The 24,123-nt window shown below is 43.3% G+C and overlaps 1 protein-coding gene across 20 annotated transcripts in view; it reads left to right on the top strand.

The window, feature by feature from the left end:
• The window catches only part of DTNA (dystrobrevin alpha), a 343,646-nt gene that overhangs the window by 306,032 nt on the left and 13,491 nt on the right, over positions 1-24,123 (top strand). For 17 of the 20 annotated variants that reach the window (XR_010407264.1, XR_010407263.1, XM_045886857.3 and 14 more), the window contains 3 exons: positions 3,614-3,727; positions 11,477-11,573; positions 21,531-21,690. Coding sequence is in view for 18 of the 20 variants with exons in the window: in XM_045886857.3 (XP_045742813.1) it covers positions 3,614-3,727; positions 11,477-11,573; positions 21,531-21,690 (371 nt within the window). In the remaining 2 variants the exon portion in view is untranslated. Of the gene's footprint in view, positions 1-1,817; positions 1,837-3,613; positions 3,728-11,476; positions 11,574-13,285; positions 16,890-21,530; positions 21,691-24,123 lie in introns of those variants that run through there. The other 3 variants (XM_045886869.3, XM_045886870.3, XM_064577769.1) reach the window with 2 other exon arrangements.

Below are 24,123 nucleotides of genomic sequence, written 5' to 3'. Positions count from 1 at the left end.
AGGAATTTGGACTGACACCACGGGCCCCCAGTTGCTCAAGCCAAACACCTAGAGGCCCAGTCCATTGGCAGCCTTTTCTTTATTCAACGCAGACTGATTTGCAGCTGACCATCACAACATATCCCAAACTGCCCACTCCATTTCCACCATTACCACCATCCCAACCCGGCACTGTATAAAACACAAGTCATATCAGGTTATTTTCTGTTCAAAACCTTCTGATGGGTTTCTGTCACACTTTGACTAAAACCCACCCCTCTTACCATGGTCTGCAAGGTCTGACCGGGACTAATTCCTGCCTACCTTTCCAGCCTCAGGAAACCCTGCTCATTACCCTCCTCCTTACTTCTTTCTTTATAGCCTCTGCACTCATTGCTCTGTCATCGTAGAGAGCTCTTCCTTACGGTCTCTGCATGGATGGGCCCTTCTCATTATTCTCTGCCTCTCTGCCCACGAGGCCTAGCTAATCTTGCCATGACCTCCTACACCAGGAACCGCTCTCTATCACAGCTCCGTGTGTGTGCGTGTGTGTGTGTGTGTGTGTGTGAGAGAGAGAGAGAGAGAGAGAGAGACATCACTATCGGAAACAATAGCATCTGTGTTTGCTTCCTTGAGTATTGTCTGTCTTCCTTGACTGAAGTGGAAGTTCTTTGAGAACAGAGGCCATGCCACATGGCCCCTGGGTTCGAGAACCATGGTTAGAACGTTGTAGAAGCTCAGTAAATAGATACTGAGTGAGAAAATAATAAATAGTGGAATTAGATCTCAAACTCAATACTGAGTAAGTCCAACATGGGAGCAACTTGTATGTTCTATATTTCTTAGAAGAGCACCAAAACATCTTACCCCTGAATCCCATTCTTAGACACTGATATAACTTCTGAGATCAAATTGAATAGAGGACAAGGTTGGGATCATTGTTTCATGCCTATAGAGTTTGACCTGAGAATTTGGAGATAAATGGTCAAAGTATTTTTTTTTAAGTTCTATGGAGAGTGGCACCTGGGTGGCTCAGTTGGTTAAGCATCTGCCTTCAGCTCAGGTCATGATCCCAGGGTCCTGGCATCAAGTCCCTCAGCAGGGAGGCTGCTTCTCCCTCTCCTGCTCCCCCTGCTTCTGCTCTCTCTCTCTCTCTGTCAAATAAATAAATAAAATCTTAAAAAAAATAAAGTTCTGTGGACAAAAATTTAAAGGAAGATACAAACTTGGTTGGCACATTTCCATGTTCTTAGAACGAAAGATAGACTAAAGTGAAAACTCCCAAGCCCACAAATATCTTATCTTGGTTGTAGTGTTCACCTGCTCTCCCACCTCTCCAGAGCACTATTTTCCCTTCCAATCCTCTGCTTCCACTGAGCATGAGGAGAAATCAGAACTTCCCTTAAGGAAATACCCCAGGCAATAATATCTGCCTCCATGTGGGATTCTAGAATCAGCAAGAAGCACCATGAATGTCCTCATGGCCCGGGCTGTCCCGTGCTACCACTCTTACTGCTTGTTTCCAAGATGTTTCTGGATAACAATATCAGAGAGAGAAGTTCATCCGGTCCCTTAGTCCTTTCATGGCCCATAGAGTTCCCCACCCCATGCCTGAAGAGCATCTAGTCCATCCTGAACACATTTCTCTAAACCAGTGGCCTCATGCCCTCCAAAGAGCCCAGAACCACATCCCAGAAACTTATCCAGGTCCCACTGCTGCACCATGGGAATTCACCCCAGGGATCCCACGGTCTCCCAGGTGACAATTAACCCACTAATCAGATCTCTGAGCTTCAGGAGAGGATAGAGTTCCTCACTTCACTTTATGACTACCCTAGGTAGTGGACATTTCAGCAGTAATCTTAGAAGATAATGCTTCCTCATAGCACGTTTGGAGGAGCCAGTTGGGATTGGTATTAGGAGTAGCAGGACTATATTCTGATGTGGAAGTCACAGCCTGCATAGGCTAGACCTGTCAGAGCAAGTACCAAAGACGGCGGGAGTCGGATATATACAAGCTTTGGAGCCAAGCCGCCTGAGTTTAAATCACCTCTGCCATCTATTTGTTATTGAACTTGGGTGAGTCATTTAACTGGCCTGTGCTTTGATTTCCTTATTCATGAAACAGATAATAGCAATACCCACATATAAAATAATTTGTCTGAGGATTAAATAAAATAAGATGAAAGAAGAGAGCATTTTTCCTGGGTAGAGACTAAGTACTCAATGCTCTTTACATATCTTACCATTATTTTCCTTATCAGAGCTGCTTCTCTCTTTTTCTTCCTTAGGCTAAATGCTGCGTCATGGTTCTGTCCTTGGAACCAACAAGGAGAACTAGTGGGAGTCGTAGAATATCAGGATGGTAGCCCTGGAGGAGGTCTTTGAAATCCCAGCTTACTGATTTTCAGGCTGAGCTCTGTGGGACCCAGGGGCTCTGTCAAGGTGCCTGAAGAGCAGGGAGGAAGGGCTTGCAGCTCAGGGCCCACCCTTTCTTTCACCAGAGCAGCTCCCTTTTAACCATTTGATGTATTGAATTCCCATTGAAAATTTCTCTTAAAGAAAGGTTTCCACCATGGAACACCAAGGGGGACAGAAAAAGGTGGGAAACCACGAATTTTAGTTCAATCTTCTCACTGTACCTGCGAGAGGTGTAGTGACTGATAATTAGCTTCTTAACTCTGGTGTGTTTATGAAGCAGGCAGTTGTAAATCAGCCTTTCAGATGGAAAGCCATCCCCCTTGCTCACCAAGTTCACCTTCCATTCCTTGGTGCTTTGTTCTTATTGTCTGTCTCTTGTGCATTTTGCTGGATGGGAGACTGACCCCTCCCCCAAGAATACGTGACTTGTAACCTTGCTTAATGGCTTCTAACTCACTTAGGGATAATTTGCCTGGCACAGGTCACCTATCCTTTATGGCCGGCCTAATGTTCACCTCAGTGCGGGGGCAGCCGGGACTCCAACATTAATAATAGACCGACACATCTCACCCCAGACAGAGGTCACGCCAATAGCTCTCTTCTGTCACATACTCAATTACAGTGAATCCTTTTAAAAGCACTTTCCTTCAAAGGCTACCCTCATCGAGATCCATTGTTAAGGCCGAAAATGTTAAGAAAAAGAATTTTGCCTAACGGGGGCCTTCTCAGATAAATCCAGCGAGAGGAATCTCATTCCTGCTGAGAGAATGGGGTTATTTCGTTTTGTGAAATGAACACCATTTATCCTTATTTTCCCTCCAAGCACCTCTAACTTGGTAGCTGCAAGTACTTTTCATGGTGTCACACTGTGATCATCAATAATCGGAAGATACATTTTTTGCTCGGCAGCAGTGCACTTTTCAAAGTTGAACGCATTACCACGGCATTATATTAGTAGAGAGATCATTAGGTCCTGGGGAGCACTCTCAGCTTGAAGGCTCCAGCAACACGCGCAGCGTCTGGACGCGCTTGCGCTGAGACCAGCCTTCCCTTCCCGATGAGTGCCCAGCTCCCCGCAGCCCGTAGCTCCTAAACACCGCTGGTGTGCATGCTCCTGCTCCTGAAGACGGCTTGACCCCGCCCAGATGTGAGTATCCGGGATCCCCTGGAAGGTGACTGACCCTAGTTTCTTACCTTCTTCCTCTCTCCCAAGAGAAATCTTACAGGAGATCCAGAGGCTGCGGCTAGAGCATGAACAAGCCTCTCAGCCCACCCCAGAGAAGGCGCAGCAAAACCCCACTCTGCTGGCCGAGCTCCGGCTCCTCAGGTAAGAGAGGGAGCCCCAGGCTTCTTGGGGCGCGCAAGTGACGGGGATCTTCAAAAAGTCCAACAGCGTCTAGCCAGAAAACAGTCCTCAGCCACCCGAGTTGCTGACATACATATGTGTGCTTTTTCTTTTTTAATAGCGCATCCCTAATTGCTGGTATTTGGGGGGTTTCAAGGAGATGCTGTTTATATTTCATTCTTTCATTTGACACAGAGAAGGGGAAACAGTGCTTTTTAGAAACAAAATCTCTCCCTGGAAAAAAAAAAGGGGGGGGGGCGAACTCAACTCTTTCTTGTTATTTGCACTGCCGACAACGTGTTTATGATACAAGTGACCAGCAAAACAAACACATGAACAGCTAAATAAACATCACAGGTTTGTACACTTAAAAATTCACCTATAAGCCATAAAAAGGAGTCTGATTTTCTCTGAATCTTGGTCTGTAATAGCTTTACATGCTTAAAAAACAGACTTCAGACCTTCTTGCTCTGCAAATGAATTAAAACAGCTGGTGTTGTCTAGTCTGGCACCAGAAAACACTGAGATGGAAAGGACCCTAGAAGGTCATCTGGTTCCACCCCTGAATTTCAGTGCACTTCTCAGCGTCAGAAAGGTGGAGAGCAGCCGAGGACCTCAGCGCCTCCCACTGTGCCCAGGTGCGAAAGGGTGGGTGCTGAGGGCTGCCTGCCAGGCCGGCTTAGCACCATGCCTTGACTAGGGCACATACTCAAACCTGTTTGTATAGCAAACAACACAAGCATAAATTCAAAGCCATTGCCTCATAGAAATGTCGTATTTCACGAGGCACCTGGAGTTAGCAAGTATGACATTCTTTCCATCTTCCAGTTTGGGTGTATGCAAAATTCTGAGGCATACTTTTTATAGGAAGTACAGATGCCTCTTCTCAGAAACCCTTGTCAGAATTAGTGCCGTTTACTTCTTCCATACAAAACAACTACATTAAGCAGGTTCTGTATGGCTGTGTGTGGATTTTACCACGGATGTTTCTGGGGGTTCCATCCCAGCCCTGCTCTTCAGACATGTTAACATCTGGGCACCGCAGGCTACAGGCTCTGCCTGCTTCCAGCGAGGCTCCACGCTCGCTCTTCCCAGGGTCGTGCCCCTGGCTAGATGGCAGGCCCACCCAAGGCTTGAGTTACAGAAGGGAGATCTATGGAAGCTACAACCTGGGGGAGCTGCTTGATGTGAAGAGATCATGTCATACTTTGAAATAACAAAATAATTTAATGGAAGAATCAGAAATTCTTCCTTTTCAAATGGTAGAATCTCTGGTCCTACCTTCAGGGAGATGTGTTAGGAATCCTTGTACATCCTACTACACCATCTCCCAGAAGGGATGAACATGGGAAGAAGGAAAAGTGATATTTCATATCATCATCCTCAAAGGCATATAAAAGTAAATGCCTGCTTGAAAGAATCTTTGCCTAATAGGATTATGTAGGCCCTCCGGGCTCACAAGTTGCAAGTCTAACGTAGAAAGAAGTATAACTGAATAAACCAACTTAGAAATAGAGTAATCATTCATCTACACATCAAGGTACCTTGTCTCTGTCTGGAATGTTCATTATACCTGTTCCGTTGATTGCCCCATTCTCTTTTGGAGGCATGATGACTAGGAATTTTTCATAAATGTTTTCATCAGATCCCCTCCTTAGCATTTGCTTTCAAAAGTCTTTGGTTCCATTTGGATGATGCAGTCTGAGAAGTCACCTTGATGTGCCTGGGTCACTGATGATAGTTTTCCAACTGATATTTCTTCCCTCCTTGACATTACTATCTTGAAATAGACTGATAATTCTAACCACCCTCCTGGCCCTGCCTTGTGGGCCTTCCCATAGACCCAGCCAAGCCCAAACCTATGCTAAGAAGTCTGGCTCTGTGAGAAACTTCAGTATTTTGGGGGCTCACTGTCAGCTGATGGCCCATACCTGAGGCCAGAGGCCTGAGACCTAAGACACCTAAATCCCAACAGATTTGTTTGCCTGCCTCCATATTCTACATGTTTCTTCTACCTGGATATTTCTCGAGATGCTGATAAGCCACTTAGTCCATACTAAGCACTTACACAATTTGGGGATTTCAGAGAAACCCTGACATCCCAGGTTAAGAGAGCTCCTTTGGGTATTCTAACTTTTATTCTTTAGACATTTTGGACTCCAAAACAATGGCCTCTTGCAGTTACTTTGGCCTTAGTTCACACTGAGGGGTGGCCATGTGAAGCTGCCATGGGAACTCTTTGTTAGAGATCTTCTCCCTCCATTGCAGCCTGCCTGGGTCTCTTATTAAGAAACCAAAAGGAGAAATTTCTTTCAGCTGGGGAACAGGTGAGGGGACAAAGGAACAGAGCTCTGCTTTTCATGAACACATAGTTTATTTTTATCTTAAGAGCACTATGACCTTTCTAAATAATCACATGTCCATTTGCACATTAGCCACAAGAAAGCTGCAAGCCAGGTTTGCAACCCAGATCTGGCAACTAAATGGGATCAAATGATGGACATTTCTGTGTGCTAATCTGACACTTCCTATGCACTAAGCTCTATATACACTGTCCCAGGTAATTGCTGTAACAAAGCCGGGAGATGGACACTATTATTATACTCTTTGTATAGATATGGAAACTGAGATTCACAGAAGCTAAATAATTTGCCCAAGATCCCGCACAGTGAGTAACACAGGTGGATTCCATCTCCTCTTCTTGGGTCTTAATTATCTCCTGCTGGTCTGTTATTACTCAATTGATTCCTGGACTCTGGTCCATCTACACTGCTTTCAGATTTATCTTTCCTCAATTTATTATTCATTTAGTTCATTCAGCAAATATTTCTAAAATGTAGTATGCCCAGAATTGAGTTGAGAAAGATACTGTCCTGGTCTTGCAGAATGTGTGGTCCAGTAGGAAAATGACATAAATCAAATAACTGCACAAATAAGAAGATAATTATAAACTGAGATAAGTGCTATAAGGAATCTTACTTTTAAATAGAGACATAATTGCCAAACCTGCCCTTCACTGCAGTCAGAAAAGAGTACCATGAAGAAGGTTTGTTTGAGTTGAAGTATGAAAGATGAATACATAGGAAATGGGGATTAAGGGTAGCAGAGGGGCTAGAACAGCTGATGAAGGGTCCCCTGGATGAGAGAGACCAATGTGCAATGACCAAATGGCAGGAGCGAATCTGGCACTTTTTTAGGAACTGAAAGATCAGTAGGCCTAGAATGCAGTGAATGAAGGGGTGTACGGTAAGAGATGGAGCTGAAGATGTAGGTAGGGGTAGACCATGATGCTGTGTGGCCTCACAGACCATCTTGAGGATATTGCTGTTAATCCTAGAATAGGGAGCCATGAAGGATGATAGTTACATATCGAGCCAATATAGTGAGTTAGATTGTAAAGTCAGACTCACATGAATCAGAGATCTTACTCCAGTATTGAGTTTTACTAATAACTTAAAGAATACAGGCAATCAAGAGGCACAGATGAAGCAGAGAAAAGTCTGGAATATTCCATATGGTCCCTGAGGTCTTTCCCTTCTACAGTTGGGTAGAGTTTTTGAGGGAAATTTTGCAAGTTTATCTAGCGAGCCTTCCTTAAACTTCCACCACCATTTGGAACTGGGCATCTTCTTTGGTATCACCATATACAGCAATTTGTTTGAATTTTTATTGTATGCTCGCCATCATTGTTTTGAACTTATTTATTTCTCCTCTCTCCTCCTCTTTCACCCAAGGATAAAAACCATATCCTACTCATTATTTTATTTACAGTGTCTTAAAACAAAAGTGCTGAATGGATGTTTGTGGGATGAATGGATAAGCTGCAAAACTTGAAGGGATAGCTATAGAAGTGTGTTTGCAAAGACAATACTATCTTGTAAGATGAAGAAAATATTTATTAAAACTGTGAAGCGGGCACCTGGGTGGCTCAGTCGTTAACCATCTGCCTTTGGCTCAGGTCATGATCCCAGGGTCCTGGGATCGAGTCCCACATCAGGCTCCCTGCTCGGCGGGAAGCCTGCTTCTCCCTCTTCCACTCCCCCTGCTTGTGTTCCTGCTCTCGCTATCTCTCTCTCTCTCTCTCTGTCAAATAAATAAATTAAAAAAAAAAAACTGTGAAGCAACTAACTTCACACTACAAATCTCACAGGGGAAAAAAAGTATAATTTCCATGTCTATACCTTGCCCAAAAAATAAGCATTTTATTTTATACCCCCAAAATTACATTATTTTCAATGTATATAAAATTATTCTTGAAGAAAACTTGCTAATATAAGGTGACTTTTTTTGTTGTATTAATTAAAAATGAAAGTGTAATCGCTGCTGCAAGTCTGTGGTTTCCAGAGTTGAATTTAATAGACAAGTTTAATTTTTTAATTATTTTTGGGAAACAAAAAGTTGAGTACTTTTTGTTTTACCACAAAGTGATATATTTTTAAAACTACCATTGTCTCTTTTCACCGTGGTTTCATGAATGACAGTATATTTTTTAACTTTTTACTTTGAAACAATGTTAAGCCTACAAAAGAGTTGTAAGAATATCACAATGAATGGGGCTCAGTTGTTTAAGCAACTGCCTTCAGCTCAGGTCATGATCCTGGAGTCCCGGGATCGAGTCCCACATCGGGCTCCCCGCTGAGCGGGGAGTCTGCTTCTCCCTCTGACTCTCCCCCTCTCATGCTCTCTCTCTATCACTATCTCACTCAATAAATAAAATCTTTAAAAAAAAAAAAAAGAATATCACAATGAATGTCCTTCTATACTTCACCTAGAGATTGCAAACATTTTACCACATCCTTCTTTATCTCCCTCTATATGTTAATATATAACAATTACATACACATTTTTGATGAGTCATTTGAGAGTAAGTTGCAGACATCATAACCCTTTACCCCTAAGTACTCCTGTGTATGTTTCCTAGGTAAAAATGTATTCTCTTATATAACCATGGCACCATCATCATATTCAGGCAAGTTAATATTGATGTTTATTATTATCTAATAGACAATCTATATTAAAATTTTGCCTGTTGTCCCAACTTTGTCCTAAGAGAAAGCAGGGTTGGTTTTTCTTTTTTTAAGATTTTATTTATTTAGTTGAGAGAGAGCACGAGTGGGAGGGGCAGAAGAGGAGGGAGAGAGAGAATCTCAAGCAGACTCCCCCCTGAGCACAGAGCCCAATGTGGGGCTCGATCCCAGGACACTGAAACCAAGAGTCAGACCCTTAGCCAACTGCGCCATCCAGATACCCCAAGTGAAAGTAGGTTTTAACACACATGCAAAATTAGAAATAATCCAGCAGAATCTCAGAATAAAAGGCATTCCTTTAGAGATGTAATACATTAAGCTCTATGAAAATAAAATCACTACTTAGTCCTTGTTTTCTTGTTCCTACTTGGAACCATAGAAGCTACACCACAAATTTGTTAATCAGACCCACATTCGGTAGCCGCTTAGAGAGGAGATTAAATAAACACTTATAGAGAAGATTAAATAAAGACATTATTAAGTGAATTTTTTAAAAAAATTGAATTCAATCAAATGCATGAAAGAGTAGATGTCAGGGGCACCTGGGTGGCTCAGTCGGTTAAGTGTCTGCCTTCTGCTCAGGTCATGTTCTCAGGGTCCTGGGATAGAGCCCCACATCAGGCTCTCTGCTCAGCGGGGAGTCTGCTTCTCCTTCTCCCTCTGTGCTCTCTCTCTCTCTTGCTCTCTCTCAGATAAGTAAATAAATAAAATCTTTAAAAAAAGAAAGATTTGTTTTGAAAGATTACTACTATAAGAAAAAAGTACAGGGGCACCTGGATGGCTCAGTTGGTTAAGCGTCTCCCTTCGGCTCAGGTCATGATCCTAGGGTCCTGGGATCAAGTCCCGCATCGGGCTCCCTGCTCACGAAGAGCCTGCTTCTGCCTCTTCCTCTGCCTGCCGCTCTGCCTACTTGTGCTCTCTCTCTATCTCTCTGTCAAATAAATAAATAAAATCTTTAAAAAAAAAAAGAAAGAAGTACAAATAAGTGTTTTGTAATGTTGATTAATTCTGAATTAATACCAGTTAACTTTCTCTCATAGTTTTTAGATGCCTTTCTTAGTATTTCTTATCTACAAAATTGGAATTTTACTGCAACCCTCTTCACAAAGTGCTCCTCTGACCGAAAATCCAAAAATTACAGAGCAATATCTGGAAGAGAACTGGAAATACATCAGAAACATTCTCTATCCTTCTACCAAGCCCTATCGTGGGTATATTTGGAACATGATGTGCAGACAAGGTCAAAGATAAAACAGCTAGTGGATTTGTCATTGAAGAATATTTTTGAATGGAGCAAGGCTTTCAAAATTAGAATGTTGCAGCCCTGGAAGACAAAGGCTAAAATAAGATACCATTAAAGTCTATAAAATCATGGTGTTCCTTGTCCTTTGGGACTCAGAAAAGAGGACATTGTAAAGAAAATCAAAGGAAGGAATGCTCTGAGAGTAAGTCTTAAGTGGCAATAAAAGCCAAAAATACAAATATATCCAAAAAGAGTTGAGACATGTTTATAAATTTTAAATTCATAAATCATTAGAGAAAGACTGTATCAAAGAAAATTAGAAATGTTTCATTAATATCCATAACCTGTCCTCCCACAAAGTATCTTTCAGTTGGATGAGTCATTGACCTGTGTGAGCATGACATTTTTACATTGTCAGTTTTTCATTTCAGAGTCTCTGCTCCACTTGATATTGCTATGCCATTGAGACTGGGCATATCCATTCGTACATTAGCCCATGGCTAAAGCATCCACACATTTTTAAAATATAAGTTCCACTATCTCAAACTCAGGCAAAAGCCTTTGGGACAAGGGAAAAACTTGTATGTATTATTCACTAATGATCATGAAATAACAGATTTGAAATTGACTTGAAAAATATACATAGACGTCAGAAATGTGAACCATTAATATTCTTCCCCATACTGTTCCATTTGTTTTCTCTCTTTCAAAGGTATATTTAGTACCTCTTAGTGTCGATATAAACGATAGAGTAGAGATTGTCCTTTGTGGTTTCCATTCTTGCTGACAGTTTAGTAGAAGTTCTGCAAAACAAACAAAATTAAACAAACAAATCTTAGAGGTTATTTTCAGTTAGAGCAATTGTGTAGGACTCCTTTATTCTGACTTTGCTTTATATAAAGTCAAACCCAAAGCAGAAAACTTAAATTGACCATAAAAATTCTGTAGTATGAATATTTCACCTCTGAAAGGCACCGCATTGCATATGAAGAATGGAAGAAATGAAAAATAAACTCTTAAAATCCAATTTCCAAATACTAAGGTATTGGTATTTCCTTTGAGATTTACAGAAGGGTCCTTGGGTTTGGAGGATCTATGGGATTGACCCTTTTCAGTGACAGTTGGGCTTTTGTTTGTTGTCTCAGGGAGCTCAGTGGCAGAGCACAGGGCCCCAGAACATAGTAGGCATTCAGAAAAGAGCTCATTAAATGGTTAATTCAAGGTAGAAGTGGGGGAGGGGAGGGAATATCCAATAGGATTCCAATTCTATTTTAGTACGACTTGTAACAAACAAAATGTACACCTCATGTTCATTCATTTGACAACATCTCCATGCCTGGAAACCATGTCAGAGATCCAGAGATGCCCTTTTCCTGGTGGTCCACTCCTGCCACAAGACTGAGAAATGTGATCAGCTCAGTGGGTTGAAAGCTGTTCTGATGACAACTGCTTCTTTCTTAGACAGCGCAAGGATGAGCTGGAACAGAGAATGTCTGCTCTCCAGGAGAGCCGGAGAGAGCTAATGGTCCAGTTAGAAGGCCTCATGAAACTACTAAAGGTAAGATTCGAATAAATATTTCCTAGACCTCTGACTGTGGCATTTGTAAAAAATCTTTCACACATAATGTGCAATGGTTTTTCCAATGACTATATGTGATTAACCCCAGAATATGGCTTCAGTCTCAGATACAGGATCTTTTCTTAGATACAGCAAATGATAGCAGTCAATGACAAGGCTCATTCTTCTCCATTTCCTGGAACCAGACCACTGAGGGCCTTCAAAGGACAACTTCTTGGCTTATTTCCAGTTCCTATGTCCTTGAAAATAATAAAACTGGATTTATTTAGGAATACTTTACATCTAATAGCTTCAGTAATTCTGAATAAAGTGAACAGAAGCTAATGTCTAATTCAGAAAACAAAGATATAGCCATGAAATTTTGGGGGTGACTATAGTTTTATTAAGAGGAATAACTTAATTTCAGTGAAGTATTTCATCTCATCTCTGTGGCTTTAGCAGCAAGTCACATAACTTCAATGAGTCTCAAATGCAAACTGTAAATAGGAATTTGCTCTCTTCAGGTAGAGGGTTTAATAAGATGACCTAGGGAAGTGCTCGGCAGAGTGCTGTGATGTCATTCTCACTGGGAAGTAGCATTCTTCCTTTCATAAATCCCTATTCCCTTCTTTGGTATGTACTAAGTCACATTCCACATCACAAGGAGACTAATTATGGCCCCTTGGCCACAGTCGGCTCAGTAGAGGAGTCAGTTCTATGTGGTTATCCTGCCTGATGTAGACAAGCAGAAACCACTGTGGATTGGAACTGGGACTTGCCAAAGGCAGGAACTGAAACCTCTGATGGAGTGAGGAAGGCCAGGTCCCTGGGGCAGCTCACCTGTGAGACAGACGTCCATACTTCCAGTCCCTGGGTCTCCCACATCCCTGATACACCATCATTTATTGTTTGTCCCTTCTTTTTCTTTCTTTCCTTTTCTTTTTTCTCTTTTCTTTCTCTTTTCCTTCTTCCTTTCTTCCTTTCTTTTATTTATTTAACAAATACTTGTTGAAACCTGTGTCCTGGCACGGATATAAGTGTGACACTTCTTTCTTTTGTTTTCTCTGCTCTTTTTTTTTTTTTCCTTAGTCAACTTTTCCTGCCATCAGTGTTGGGAATGCTTTATCTTCTCTAAACGAAATCTCCTTTTCAGACATGTAAGGCAAAGAACTCAGTTTTTGTGGTACTGTACGTATGAAGACAGGACTAGATAACTAATAACCTCTTACTGTTTCTGCCCTATTATCTCATTTGATGATCCAGAAAAGCTCTTTCTGCTTTCCTTTTCAAATATACCAAATGAAGAGGGCCAATCTCATCTTTCCCTTCACTGAATGACAGGAAACCTTGAAAACAGCCCCCCACTTATATTCCCATAGCTTCTGTCACCATAGCAATGTGATAGGGGTCCATTTACCACCAGCCATCTTGGCATCCACCTAGCTAGCCTACCCGAGCACAGTCTATCAGATCAGGATGTACAAACACCAGGAGAGAGGGATAGACCACAGTGAAAGATGGATGGACATAGGGAGGAAAGAGATGGTCTGTCTCAAATACCTAAATAGACGTGGAACTAAAAGTCACCAAGGTAGGAGAGGCTCCCATCAGCCATGTTGATGTTTCCCCCACCTTGCGTTCCCTCACACTGTATACATGCTCTTGCTGGAATCCTGGGTAATCTAACTATTATTGATTCAATCTTTCTGTAGGAAGAAGAACTGAAGCAGGGAGTAAGTTATGTTCCCTACTGCAGGTCTTAACTAACTGTGGAGGGGCCTGCCATCCTGCTGTTTTTCTCATTGCTTTTGCCTCTAATGTATGTTCATGCTTCAGTTTGGAAAGAGAAAAAAAAAATCATACTAATTTGCTTCCTTTTCAATGTAGTGCTTGAATGGACACATATAAAATTTAGCGTTTTTTATAACTATTACTACTGTCGGCATCAAAACAAGAGCTATTACATCTTTTAGAAGAGGGAAAAAAATTGTAATTCGTTGGGACCTTCCTAGATCTCCAGCAGTCTATGTTTCAAACCCGTCTCATGCTTTTCTGGGTTGTTGATCAGACTCTTCTCTTAGTAGAGAGACACCCACCACCGCCACTAAAGTTACACTAGGAGAAACCCGCAGCACTCAAGCTACCCTCTACATCCTCTCAAGCTGTTGACCATTTAGTTCAGTTTCCATTTTAATGGAAAGGTGTGGGACCTCTTTGTATAAAAGTCAGCTAATTGCATCTCTTTTCATTGCATAATTATTAAGCCCTGTCCTCCCCATCTCCAAAATGTATTCAATCTAAGAGAAACACTGTACTCAGCAAGTGTTCACTTCCTGAGATTGTTTAGTTCTTGCAAGCAGAATTCCTACCATTGGTTCAAAATAATCTCAAAAGAACAGGTAACTTTCAGCCTTGCTCTTATCACCAAGAACCTTCCTGCTCTGGGAGTTCACAAGGCCCTTACGTATGTCTTCTCTGGAAACAGGAGCACTGTGACTCTCTAACCGTAGTCTAAACTGGAACCCTATGCCTGACCCTGTGGTCAGGTCCAGATCCAGCAGAGGAAGTAGCATACTCAAAAAATAACAATAACAAAATAGAAGCAAAATAACAGCAGCTTTAATGTCAAGTGCATGTACCAAGCTGTGTATGACAGTATATCCCACTTGCTAGTGTTATCAGCAAGTTTCATATTATTTCCTGGGATCGATTAGAACCACAGCCTGTCCGATTTCAACGTATCTTTTATTCTTCTGTATTCTCTTTCCTATTATTCATTGTGTGTGTTTGTGTGTAACAAAGAATGTTTGCAAAATGCTGGACACATTTTTACCTTTCATTCCCACAGTCTGTAAAAAAGGAAAGTGTGAAACTAATCTGTAATGTCAGACAATAAAGACAATGTATGACACTATTTTGTATTTTGTGAAAAAAATTACTTGAGTAGAGTCAAATCTGAAGGAGAGCTAGTCCCCCGTGGGCCAAGGACGGACTGTAAACTTGTTGCCTGTAAAGCCCCACACGGGGCATTGCTCTTGGACTTCCACCACACTTAGATCATGCTAGAGAAAAATGCCTTGCTGGGCTAGCAGCTTCTCTTTACAACAGCCTCTTTTCTTTCCTGTCTCTGACTTAGCATGTGCACAGAAAAGGGGAAAAAAGGCTCACCTATAACCTTCTTCCACTTAGTGGAGAGAGAGGGCAACCATCCTCTAGTCAGTCAGCCTCGCTTGAGCCAGAGGACCCCTTTCCCGCCTCTTCCCAGGCCACCCGTTCTGGAAAGGCTCAGTGGACCAGTGGGTTCACAAATCCATGGCTGCCCAGAGCCAAAGCGCGGCTGCAGGCCTAGAGCAGTATACTGCCTCCTTGCCTTCCAGCTCTTCCCACGGAGCCCTCCACGGCTCCGCGTCTCGGAGGCAGCCCGCAGCTGGGTCCTGCTGCAGAGGCTCTAAAGGGCCCTCATTGGCAACACCCAGATGGCCCCAATGCACTGTCTGGGTGGGGAGACCGTTGACTCGTCTTTACTCATTTGCTTTGCTTGTATACTCAAGCCTCTTCTCGAAAAGGACCCGAGGTAGCTTACAACAGACATCAACAATGGCTTCATAAAATAAATCCAGAAAAATCAGAAACAAAAGAAAAGAAAATGCCAGTATGCTCATCGTAAGGGACAAGGGTGTGCCTCTGAGCTGTTTGGCGAGGAGACAAAAAAAAAAAAAAAAAGGAAAACATAATTGGTGGTTTTATCAGAACCAAAATGCCAGTTCTCAGGGGACCAAAATTTCTGTTGGCATGAAATATAAGAAGGAAGTCTTCCCTCAGAGCTTTAGAGGAGGAGTGCTAAGTAATAAAACGGATAAATGCAGCCGCAGATGTCAAGTGGCTGATTATTATACTGACCTTCAGTCAAAATTAAAGACAGAACCCTGTCTGGCCCGATCTGGAGCAGGCTGTTCTACAAGGAAATGAACTTCTGCCATCCAAATATATAGACTTCCTTTGGTATAACATGATCTAAGGAGAGAATTTAGAGGTTTTAGTCTGGCGTCTGCTTCTAAATTCTGTTTTTATTTATGAGCCTTACCCCTTTGGGGACATTCTCTTTGTAAAATCAGATTTCAGACACTGCGCACAACAAATTGTGCTTGATTTAATAACCTCTACTTGCTTTATCATAAGTCTGTGTGGTTCGATGTATTTTACTATACTGGTATATATAATTCCTACTTACACTGTTTCTTGTTAGAGGTAACGCATGAATTTATTCCCCTTGAGGAGAGAACATGAATTAAAAAAAAAAAATAGTGACTGTAATATAATATGATGATTATGGTATCATAAGCAATAAATTTTTTTTTTACAAAACTTGAATCAAAATTATCCTACCCTCTTTCTTCTTTGTGTATTTTAAGATTTATTGAAGGAATCATAAAAAGAACACTCATAAAAAGTTTAACAATGAAGGCAGCTGGGGTGTAATTGCAGTTGACAATATGTTTCAGAGTTTCTGGTAGACTTCCAGTGCCAAATATCACGTCGCAATCTAAAACCAGATATCCCGGCTTTGAGTTCAGAATGTAAGGTCTCAATAAAAATTTTTGTAGAGAGACCGCTGGCGTTAGACCTGATTGTAGGGGATCCCCGCTCTTCACTCACACCTGTAAGATCTTGAGTAAGTCAATCAGCTTCCCGGGAATTTATTTCAAACACACTGATAATACATGGCTCACGGGATTGTTGCATAGATTTTCAAAGATAATGGATGTGAAAGCACTTTGTAAAATACTATATGCATGTCAGAGACTGGTATAAAACTGCATATAGATGTATACACATGCGTCCAACAATATGTAAACTTTTCTAACTGGACCCATATTTTACACACACACATGTACACACACAAACACACACACACACACATCCACTTCTCCTCCTTCCAGTTAACTAAGTGTCTCAGTCAGAGGAGGAAAGTGAAACATTTTAAATCCTACCTCCTGCCCCCATTCTCTTCTCTCTTTACAACTGGAGGCCCCATGAACTCGGGAAATCCTGGTCGCTCAGGTTCCCACTTCTCCCAAACACATTATAGAACATGAACAGGCCAGAAATGACAAGTTCTACCAGCATCAGTTCACCTTCCTTTCTTTCCCTTGCCCATCCTCTCTGGTGAGTGTCCTGTGGAGAGTGATGACGCAATCACAAGTGGGATAGGGGAGTGGGGGGGGAATTCACCTCATAAATAACCAACTGTGATATTAGGACTGACATCTAATGTTCAAAACATATCCTCTCAGACTCTCTCACTCTCTCACACAATCTTTTTTAAAATTAGGGATTAGTCCATTAATTCTAGGAAAGTAAAAATTATTTCTCTACTTAAAAACCTGAGGAGATGACCTTCCAGTTCAGATTAAATCTAGCCCCTTTTATGGCATTAGAGACCCCCAAACCTGGCACCACCCCTCACCAGTCTCAGTCCCTTCTATTCCCCACAATGAACCTGGCTGGCACATCCACCATCCTGGCCTCCTCGCCCTTCCCTTTCCTTGCTCATGACACTCCAAGGCCTGGAATGTTCTTCTCTCCTTGCAATACATCCTCTCTTCTACCCCGAAATCTCCACTATTGAGACCCAAGTCAAGTGATGCCTCCTGCCTGACCTGTCAGAATTAGTCACCTCATCTGTATCCCCACAGCACTGTGGACACAGCAATCCCTACAAGGATAGTCAGTGTGTGCGCATCGGAAGAAAGGATGACAAGAGGGTTGAACATAGCCAAACACTGCTCTGCTGAACCTTCTCAGCTGCTAAGGAAAACTAGGTGGACTGGGCTGTGTTCCAGTCAAATCTGAGGCAGACTTTTCAGTCAGGGGGAGGGTGTACACCCCTGTCTCATGGTCATCTGCTCAGCCATGGCTCCAGGCACTGTTGCTTCAGCGATTACACATTTGGTCCTTTCCCTGAAGCCTCCCTCATTTCTGGTACTGAGAGGAAACGAAAATGCTTCCTGGAAAAGAATCAGAAAAATGTATGGATCTTGTCAGACTTCTTAAAAATTGATACAACAGCAAGTTGAGTGGACTCCGAGGATGGAGTGCAGAAATGAATTTTTCATTTATTCGCTGGGAAGCGAGCTATTTTTAATATGATGTATGTTTTCCTTCTTCCATAACTCAACTCTCCTCTCAGGAATTTTAGATCTATATATTGATCTGCATGGACCATTGTCCCTTAAGTCTTCTCTCCATTAATCATCAAGTAATTTCCAGGAAAGGATGTTCACAGAGATTACTCACTCTAACTCTTCTGAAGCTATTAGCAGACAACCAGACTTCATGACCAGGCCAGAGGCCACCATCTACAGGGGTCACCACCTGAAAATGAAACCCAGTGATATCTCCACTGATCTACCCCAATGCCAAGAGGCAACTGCCCTTTCCTAGTGACCCTAGGGAAAGAGCCGGAAGGAAGGCCAGAGATGACATTCCCAGTGGTAGGTCCCAGGAAGTGCATCAAACTAGACAAAGAGACATGATCAGCCAGGATGCCAGGGCCCTTCCCTCCCCAGAGTCTGGACATGCCGTGGGTGTTGGGAGTTGCAGGGAAGATGCCACTGAATCTTGTCTCCAGCACAGAATCTCCACTTAAATTCTTCACATAATCAGACTGCTTGAAATTGCACCAGTTAGAGATTCATTTAGGAGATGGTTGCTATCCGTCATTCATACATTGGTGTAATTTAGATTCAGTCCGTTGTTTTTCCCTTAACACATAACTACAGTCAATTATTTTTCTCTTAATACAGAACCACTAATAGGGATTTTGAAGGAAGGAAGCAGGCAGAGAGAAGTGGGGAAAGTTGGTTTTGGAAACCAGGCCATATTAAGCAGAGCGTTAGAACTGGGAATGCCTCAAACACAGTTAGTGGGAGAGCTCAGGGCGTGAGAAGGGGAAAGTATCACCGGAGGTAAGAGACTTACAAACAGGAAGGTTAGAAGGGCCAGGTTAGGGGCGCCTGGGTGGCTCAGTCATTAAGCGTCTGCCTTCAGCTCGGGTCATGATCCCAGCGTCCTGGGATCAAGCCCCGCATCAGGCTCTCTGCTCAGCGGGAAGCCTGCTTCTCCCTCTCCCACTCCCCCTGCTTGTGTTCCCTCTTTCACTGTGTTTCTCTCTGTCAAATAAATAAAATCTTAAAAAAAAAAAAAAAAAAGGGGCCAGGTTAGTGCCCAAAGGGGAGGGGCAGCCCCGCGGGCACCCTGTCCTGGAGAGCCCGACAGAACGGTGCAAGCAGCTCCAGGATAGCCATTAAAATACCCGAAATGCACACCCACAACCCCCATCTGAAATCACTGGCTCCAGATATGTCCCAGGATTCAGAACCTAAATTTGCAGATAAGAGATTTCCACCTGCATTTCTGTAGCAATTGATAAACAGCCCACAGGCTCTTCCACCCCTGGAGTGCTCATACTGCACCCCATGATCCGGGCAACTGAAAGGTATTGTCCAGCCCAGGCGGAGCCCTAGGTGCTACTCCAACACCACTCTCTGGTGGGTCCAGGTCCTGCACCTTCTCAGCCTTCAGGCTGCGAAACCTTTCTCCGTTAGTGAAGCCTGTGATGGGTGGTCACAGTGGCTTCGGTCCTCAGAAGCGGCTGTGAGGCTGTGGGAAAGCCCCAGGCTTGTAGATGAAAGGCTGGGAATCCACTTTGTTTCTGCCAATCTCTAGCTCAGAGGCTTTGGGTAACCCAGTTATCACCTCTGAACCTCAGTTGGCTAACCTGAAAAATGGGAATATAATACTTCATATGGTTGCTAGGAGGATTAAGTGAAATAGTTAGGGTTAAATTGCTTTATAGACTGCAAATTGCTATTCAAATATAAGCAACTATCATTCCTAGCACCAATTATGAGGAGAATGAAACCAAACAATGTACGTAAAAGTGCTTTGGCCACTGTAAGTTACATATAAAAGTACAGTTATATTATTATTATTATGAACCTCCTACCCCAGAAGAGGGTCTGGCTCCCCAGAGTTGAGAGGGTGAGCCAGCTGTGTAGCCAAGAAGAGCCTCCTTCCTTCAACTGTCCAACTTCCCATCCCAGTCCCTCCTCCCTGCTGTGTGACTGGTCCTTGCAGAAAAGGACAGGTAAGAAAGGGCAAGGAGCCCTGCCTAGAGAATGGTGCACAGGTGGGGTTCCCAGGGGGAAGCAGCCCTCAGGGCAGCGGAACTCCTTTGAGGGACCCTCAGCAGCCCAAACCCAGCCAGGTCCCTGCAGCCCAGGGCAGCCAGAGCATCCGTGCTCAGACCCCAGCCCAGGCTCTCCCGCTCCACCTCCCGAGCAATCCTTTTTGCCTCTCTGAGCATTGCGATCCACACTTGCACATTTAGAGTAATGATGCCTATTTCAGTGGGTTGTGGAGAGAAATCAGTGGGGAGGCACGTGAAAACCCTTCTACCTGGCAAAGCACGATGCAAAAGTGAAGTCATTTCTTATCGGCGTGGGGAGCAGGGGGATGCCATGGTAGCTCAGCCTAGGTTTCGTGGTTAATGAGACTGAGCTGGCAAAGTCTGCCGGGGAAAACCAGACCCGTTCTTGGGCAGGCTGGGCCAACAGGCTGCCAAGCATCACACCAGCAGGCAAACTGCTCTTCCTTGGATCCGGACAGACCATTCAAGGTACTGTTGAGAGTGAAAGAGTGGCACCCCCAGGCCATTGGTCATCACATGAGTTCTTTGCTCTGTTCTGTTTTGCCTCGTTTTTAATTCTAGATTTTTCTCAATTTATAGATTTGACTTTTATGTGTGATGCTGAGCCCCAGAAAGCTAACAGCATGGCATTTTACAGGATTGATGTTGTGTGTTTTAACTGCAAGCAGACCCCACAGCAAGTCTAAATCGAATACTCCAGAGCACCGCTCTCATGGGTTTGAATGGGTTGATGCTGAATCTCTGGGCCTTGCTATGGAAGAGTCCTCCCTCTCCCTGGCCAGACCCAACAGACGAATGGAGTTTATGTGAACACCCAATCTTTGAGTATGCACCTGAGGGTTGCATTGCATTTCCTTACTCATGACTGGCTTCCTTTGTAAACTAATTATTATAACACGGAAAATCTTTCCAAGAAACTTCATTGTAGAGACAAAGCTGTGAAATTCAAGGTGTGAATGGTTTCATGCCTAGGACTGTAATATAGACAGAAATGGCTTTTAGTTGTTTTCTACTTTTTTCTTTACTCACCTTTAAATCTCCCTGTTCTTATTGCTAAAATAACTGCTTTTCCATAGACGAAGAGAAGGACATTCCCTATAGGAAATGTAGCTAAAAATCCCTACAGTAGCCAAAAATTAGAAATGAAGAGTTCTTTTTTTCTCTTCCCCATCTGAATCCCTGAGTCACAGAGCAATTTGACAAAGTGAACTTTTACTAAAAAGTAGGGATGAAACAATTCATACCTCATTTGATTCTTAATTTGAGACTCAATATGCACAATATTACATGGCATGATCTGGCCTATAAATTATCCTCTAAAGATCATGCCAGGACAGAGAGGTTGAAAATTTAGGAATTACACAAACCACATCCATCCCCAATAGTCTCCTGGTTTATATTTCAAACTTTGTCCTGAAATGTCTTTTTATTCTCCGCAGAACTTCCTTCGAGGAAGAAACAGACACACCTTGTAATTCTCACTGCCTAACAGTAGCCTCATTACTTGGGCGCACATCTCATGTACTACAGAACAGTGCTCTACTAATATTCCTAACTCTCGACATGTAACCAAAACTCCAGATTATAGACAACGAGGTCCTGAATTACCTGCACCTGCAACTCAGGTTTAGGATTACCATCTCCATTACCCAGGACGTCCTCCTGCTTGGGAGCCTCACTGTTACTGTTTTTGACATTTGGGAAGCTTTGGGAAAACACGTTAATGCCTTGCGTTGTCTCTCCAGACGCAGGGGGCAGGTTCTCCTCGCTCCTCCCCCAGCCACACCATCAGCAGGCCCATCCCCATGCCGGTGCGCTCCGCGTCCGCCTGCTCCAGCCCCTCGCACACGCCTCAGGACTCCCTCACCGGGGTCGGGGGAGACGTTCAGGAGGCCTTTGCGCAAAGTAAGTGGGGGCACTGGTGGGTGGGTTGTGCTTCTCTACGCGGCAGAGAGGAGCCCGCCGTGTGCTGGGCGGTTAGGGGTCATCCTCCGAGCCACAGTGTGGCCGTGCCAATGTAGGCCTTGGTGAGACTGGTCTGGAAACTCCTTAGGCGGATCTGTTTCTCCCTTCACCGTCTTACCTTCTTCCTTCGGCTTCTCCAGCCCGGCTCCATTTTTTATGAGTCTTTGCTCATCATGAAGCGAAGGGAAATCCTTCCACCAATATCCCAGGAAACTTTATAAATGGAATCCGTTTTAAAATGCTGAAAGAGGGCGCCTGGGTCGCTCAGTTGGTTAAGCAGCTGCCTTCGGCTCAGGTCATGATCCCGGAGTCCCGGGATCGAGTCCCGCATCGGGCTCCCTGCTCGGCAGGGAGTCTGCTTCTCCCTCTGACCCTCCCCCCTCTCATGCTCTCTCTATCTCATTCTCTCTCTCAAATAAATAAATAAAATCTTTGGGGCGCCTGGGTGGCTCAGTCGGTTAAGCGACTGCCTTCGGCTCAGGTCATGATCCTGGAGTCCCGGGATCGAGTCCCACATCGGGCTCCCTGCTCGGCAGGGAGTCTGCTTCTCCCTCTGACCCTCCTCCCTCTCATGCTCTCTGTCTCTCATTCTCTCTGTCTCAAGTAAATAAATAAAATCTTTAAAATAAATGAATAAATAAAATGCTGAAAGATCTTATTTCCTGCTTTCTTCTCTTGATGGTAAAGCAAACTCAAGATTGAGGTTAAACGGTCCCAGCTGAAGTGGGACGTAGCCCTGCGGTGATCAAGCGGGGCGCTTCGCCATTTTACAGCTACCCTCAAGAGTTGAGCCTTGCAACCCCTTGCACCCCTCTGCAACGTGGGGCCACGGGGTTCAGCCTCCGTTGTTAAGGGAGGAGCACAAAGAGTGATAAATAGAACAGTAGTCTCCCCCCTGCTGCCTTTTCCATTCACACGCCACGGGTGGGGGGGGGGGGAGTCCTCAAGGCCAGTGATTTTGTTCATTTGGAAACATTTTAACCCCTTGGAAACTTCTTCTTGCCACCGCTTTTTATATCTATAGAAAGTTCGAAAAAAAATCCTCGTACAGACCCTCACCCTGCCAGTCTCATTCCCAAATTACTAAACCGTTTGGTCCTTCTCAACTTTTCCTTTATACATAAGTATATGTGTTTATGTGTGTTTTTATAAACACCTACCTTCTTTTTCACACAAACAAGACCATGCATTGCATTGTGGTCTGCAATTTGCATTTTCTTTAAGTTAGCAATTTATCATGAACATCCTTCCAGGTCCTCACATATAGATCTAAGGAAAGGGGAGATATATTCGATTACTACTTTTAAGGCAAAAATAAATAATAAATAAGTGAAGTCAAAAGACAAAAAACAGACCGAGGAAAACATTTCCAGGGTATGTGGCAATCAAGTTTCACAATTTCAGCTACACATCAAGCATATAGAGATCAATAAGAAAAAGTCCCAAAACAGAAACAGGTGAAGGATATGGACAGAAGAAGCACTACAAATTGCCAATAAAGATATAAAAAGATGTCCAATCTCACAAACTGTGTAGAAATACAAATATCACCTCTCGCCTAGCAGATTAAAAAAAAAAAAATTCAACATTAGTAATAGGCAGAGATAGCAAGAGTCTGAGGAAAGAGACACTCTTGTGCATTGTGTATGGGGATAGAATCTTATATTTTAAAGGAAGAGAATAATGTACTCTCTGCTCTGAGGGAGAGGGAAAGATCCATAAGAGGCCTTTTTCTTCTGAGAAAGAAAATAAGTTATACAAAATCACCTTTTTTTAATTTTTAGAAGAAAAAAAAGTCCTTTCTCTAAATCTCATCTTGAAGAAATTTACATATTTTTAATCAAATTGAGCTTTCAATTATTGTGTTATTTGACTACTTTGTTTAATTTACATGTATTTATTATTTTACTTAGGATTATTTTCTGAGAACTTACAGGGTGAACCGTCACAGCTTAGAGGCAGCTCCTAGCTCCCAAAGAGCTCGTGCTACATGAGTTCAGCGGCAAGTGAGGTGTTTGGAATCTTGAGCCCTTTTTCTCCAAGATGTTGGGTGTTACCTCACACCCAAGCCAGCCCACAGATACCCATTTAACCCTTTGTGTGCCTGAAACAACATCGTAATCTTTGTCTACCACGGAGAACCATAGTCTAAGTTGCAATTCAGAGTACAGGGCATACATCTTCTGCCCAGGTCTCGCAGCAGATGCAAGAATCCCCACCCCTGTCCCACGCTCTGGGCATTCAGTGCCTAGGGTTCCCACTCTCCAGAGATAGCTATAATGGTAGGGGAACTCCGGGAACCCTGATGAGAGACAGAGGCTGTGGTGATGGAGATCAGGATCCCAGGTGCTCAGCCGCCAGGTCGTGGCTGAA

This window comes from Mirounga angustirostris, unplaced genomic scaffold (genome assembly GCF_029215605.1).
Source record: "Mirounga angustirostris isolate CCGP_5_RB_7025 unplaced genomic scaffold, mMirAng1.0.hap1 SCAF_14, whole genome shotgun sequence".
In the NCBI taxonomy this organism is placed as follows: Eukaryota; Metazoa; Chordata; class Mammalia; order Carnivora; family Phocidae; genus Mirounga; species Mirounga angustirostris.
Note: the sequence above shows the minus strand (reverse complement) of the source record. Positions and strands in the feature narration are given on the sequence as shown.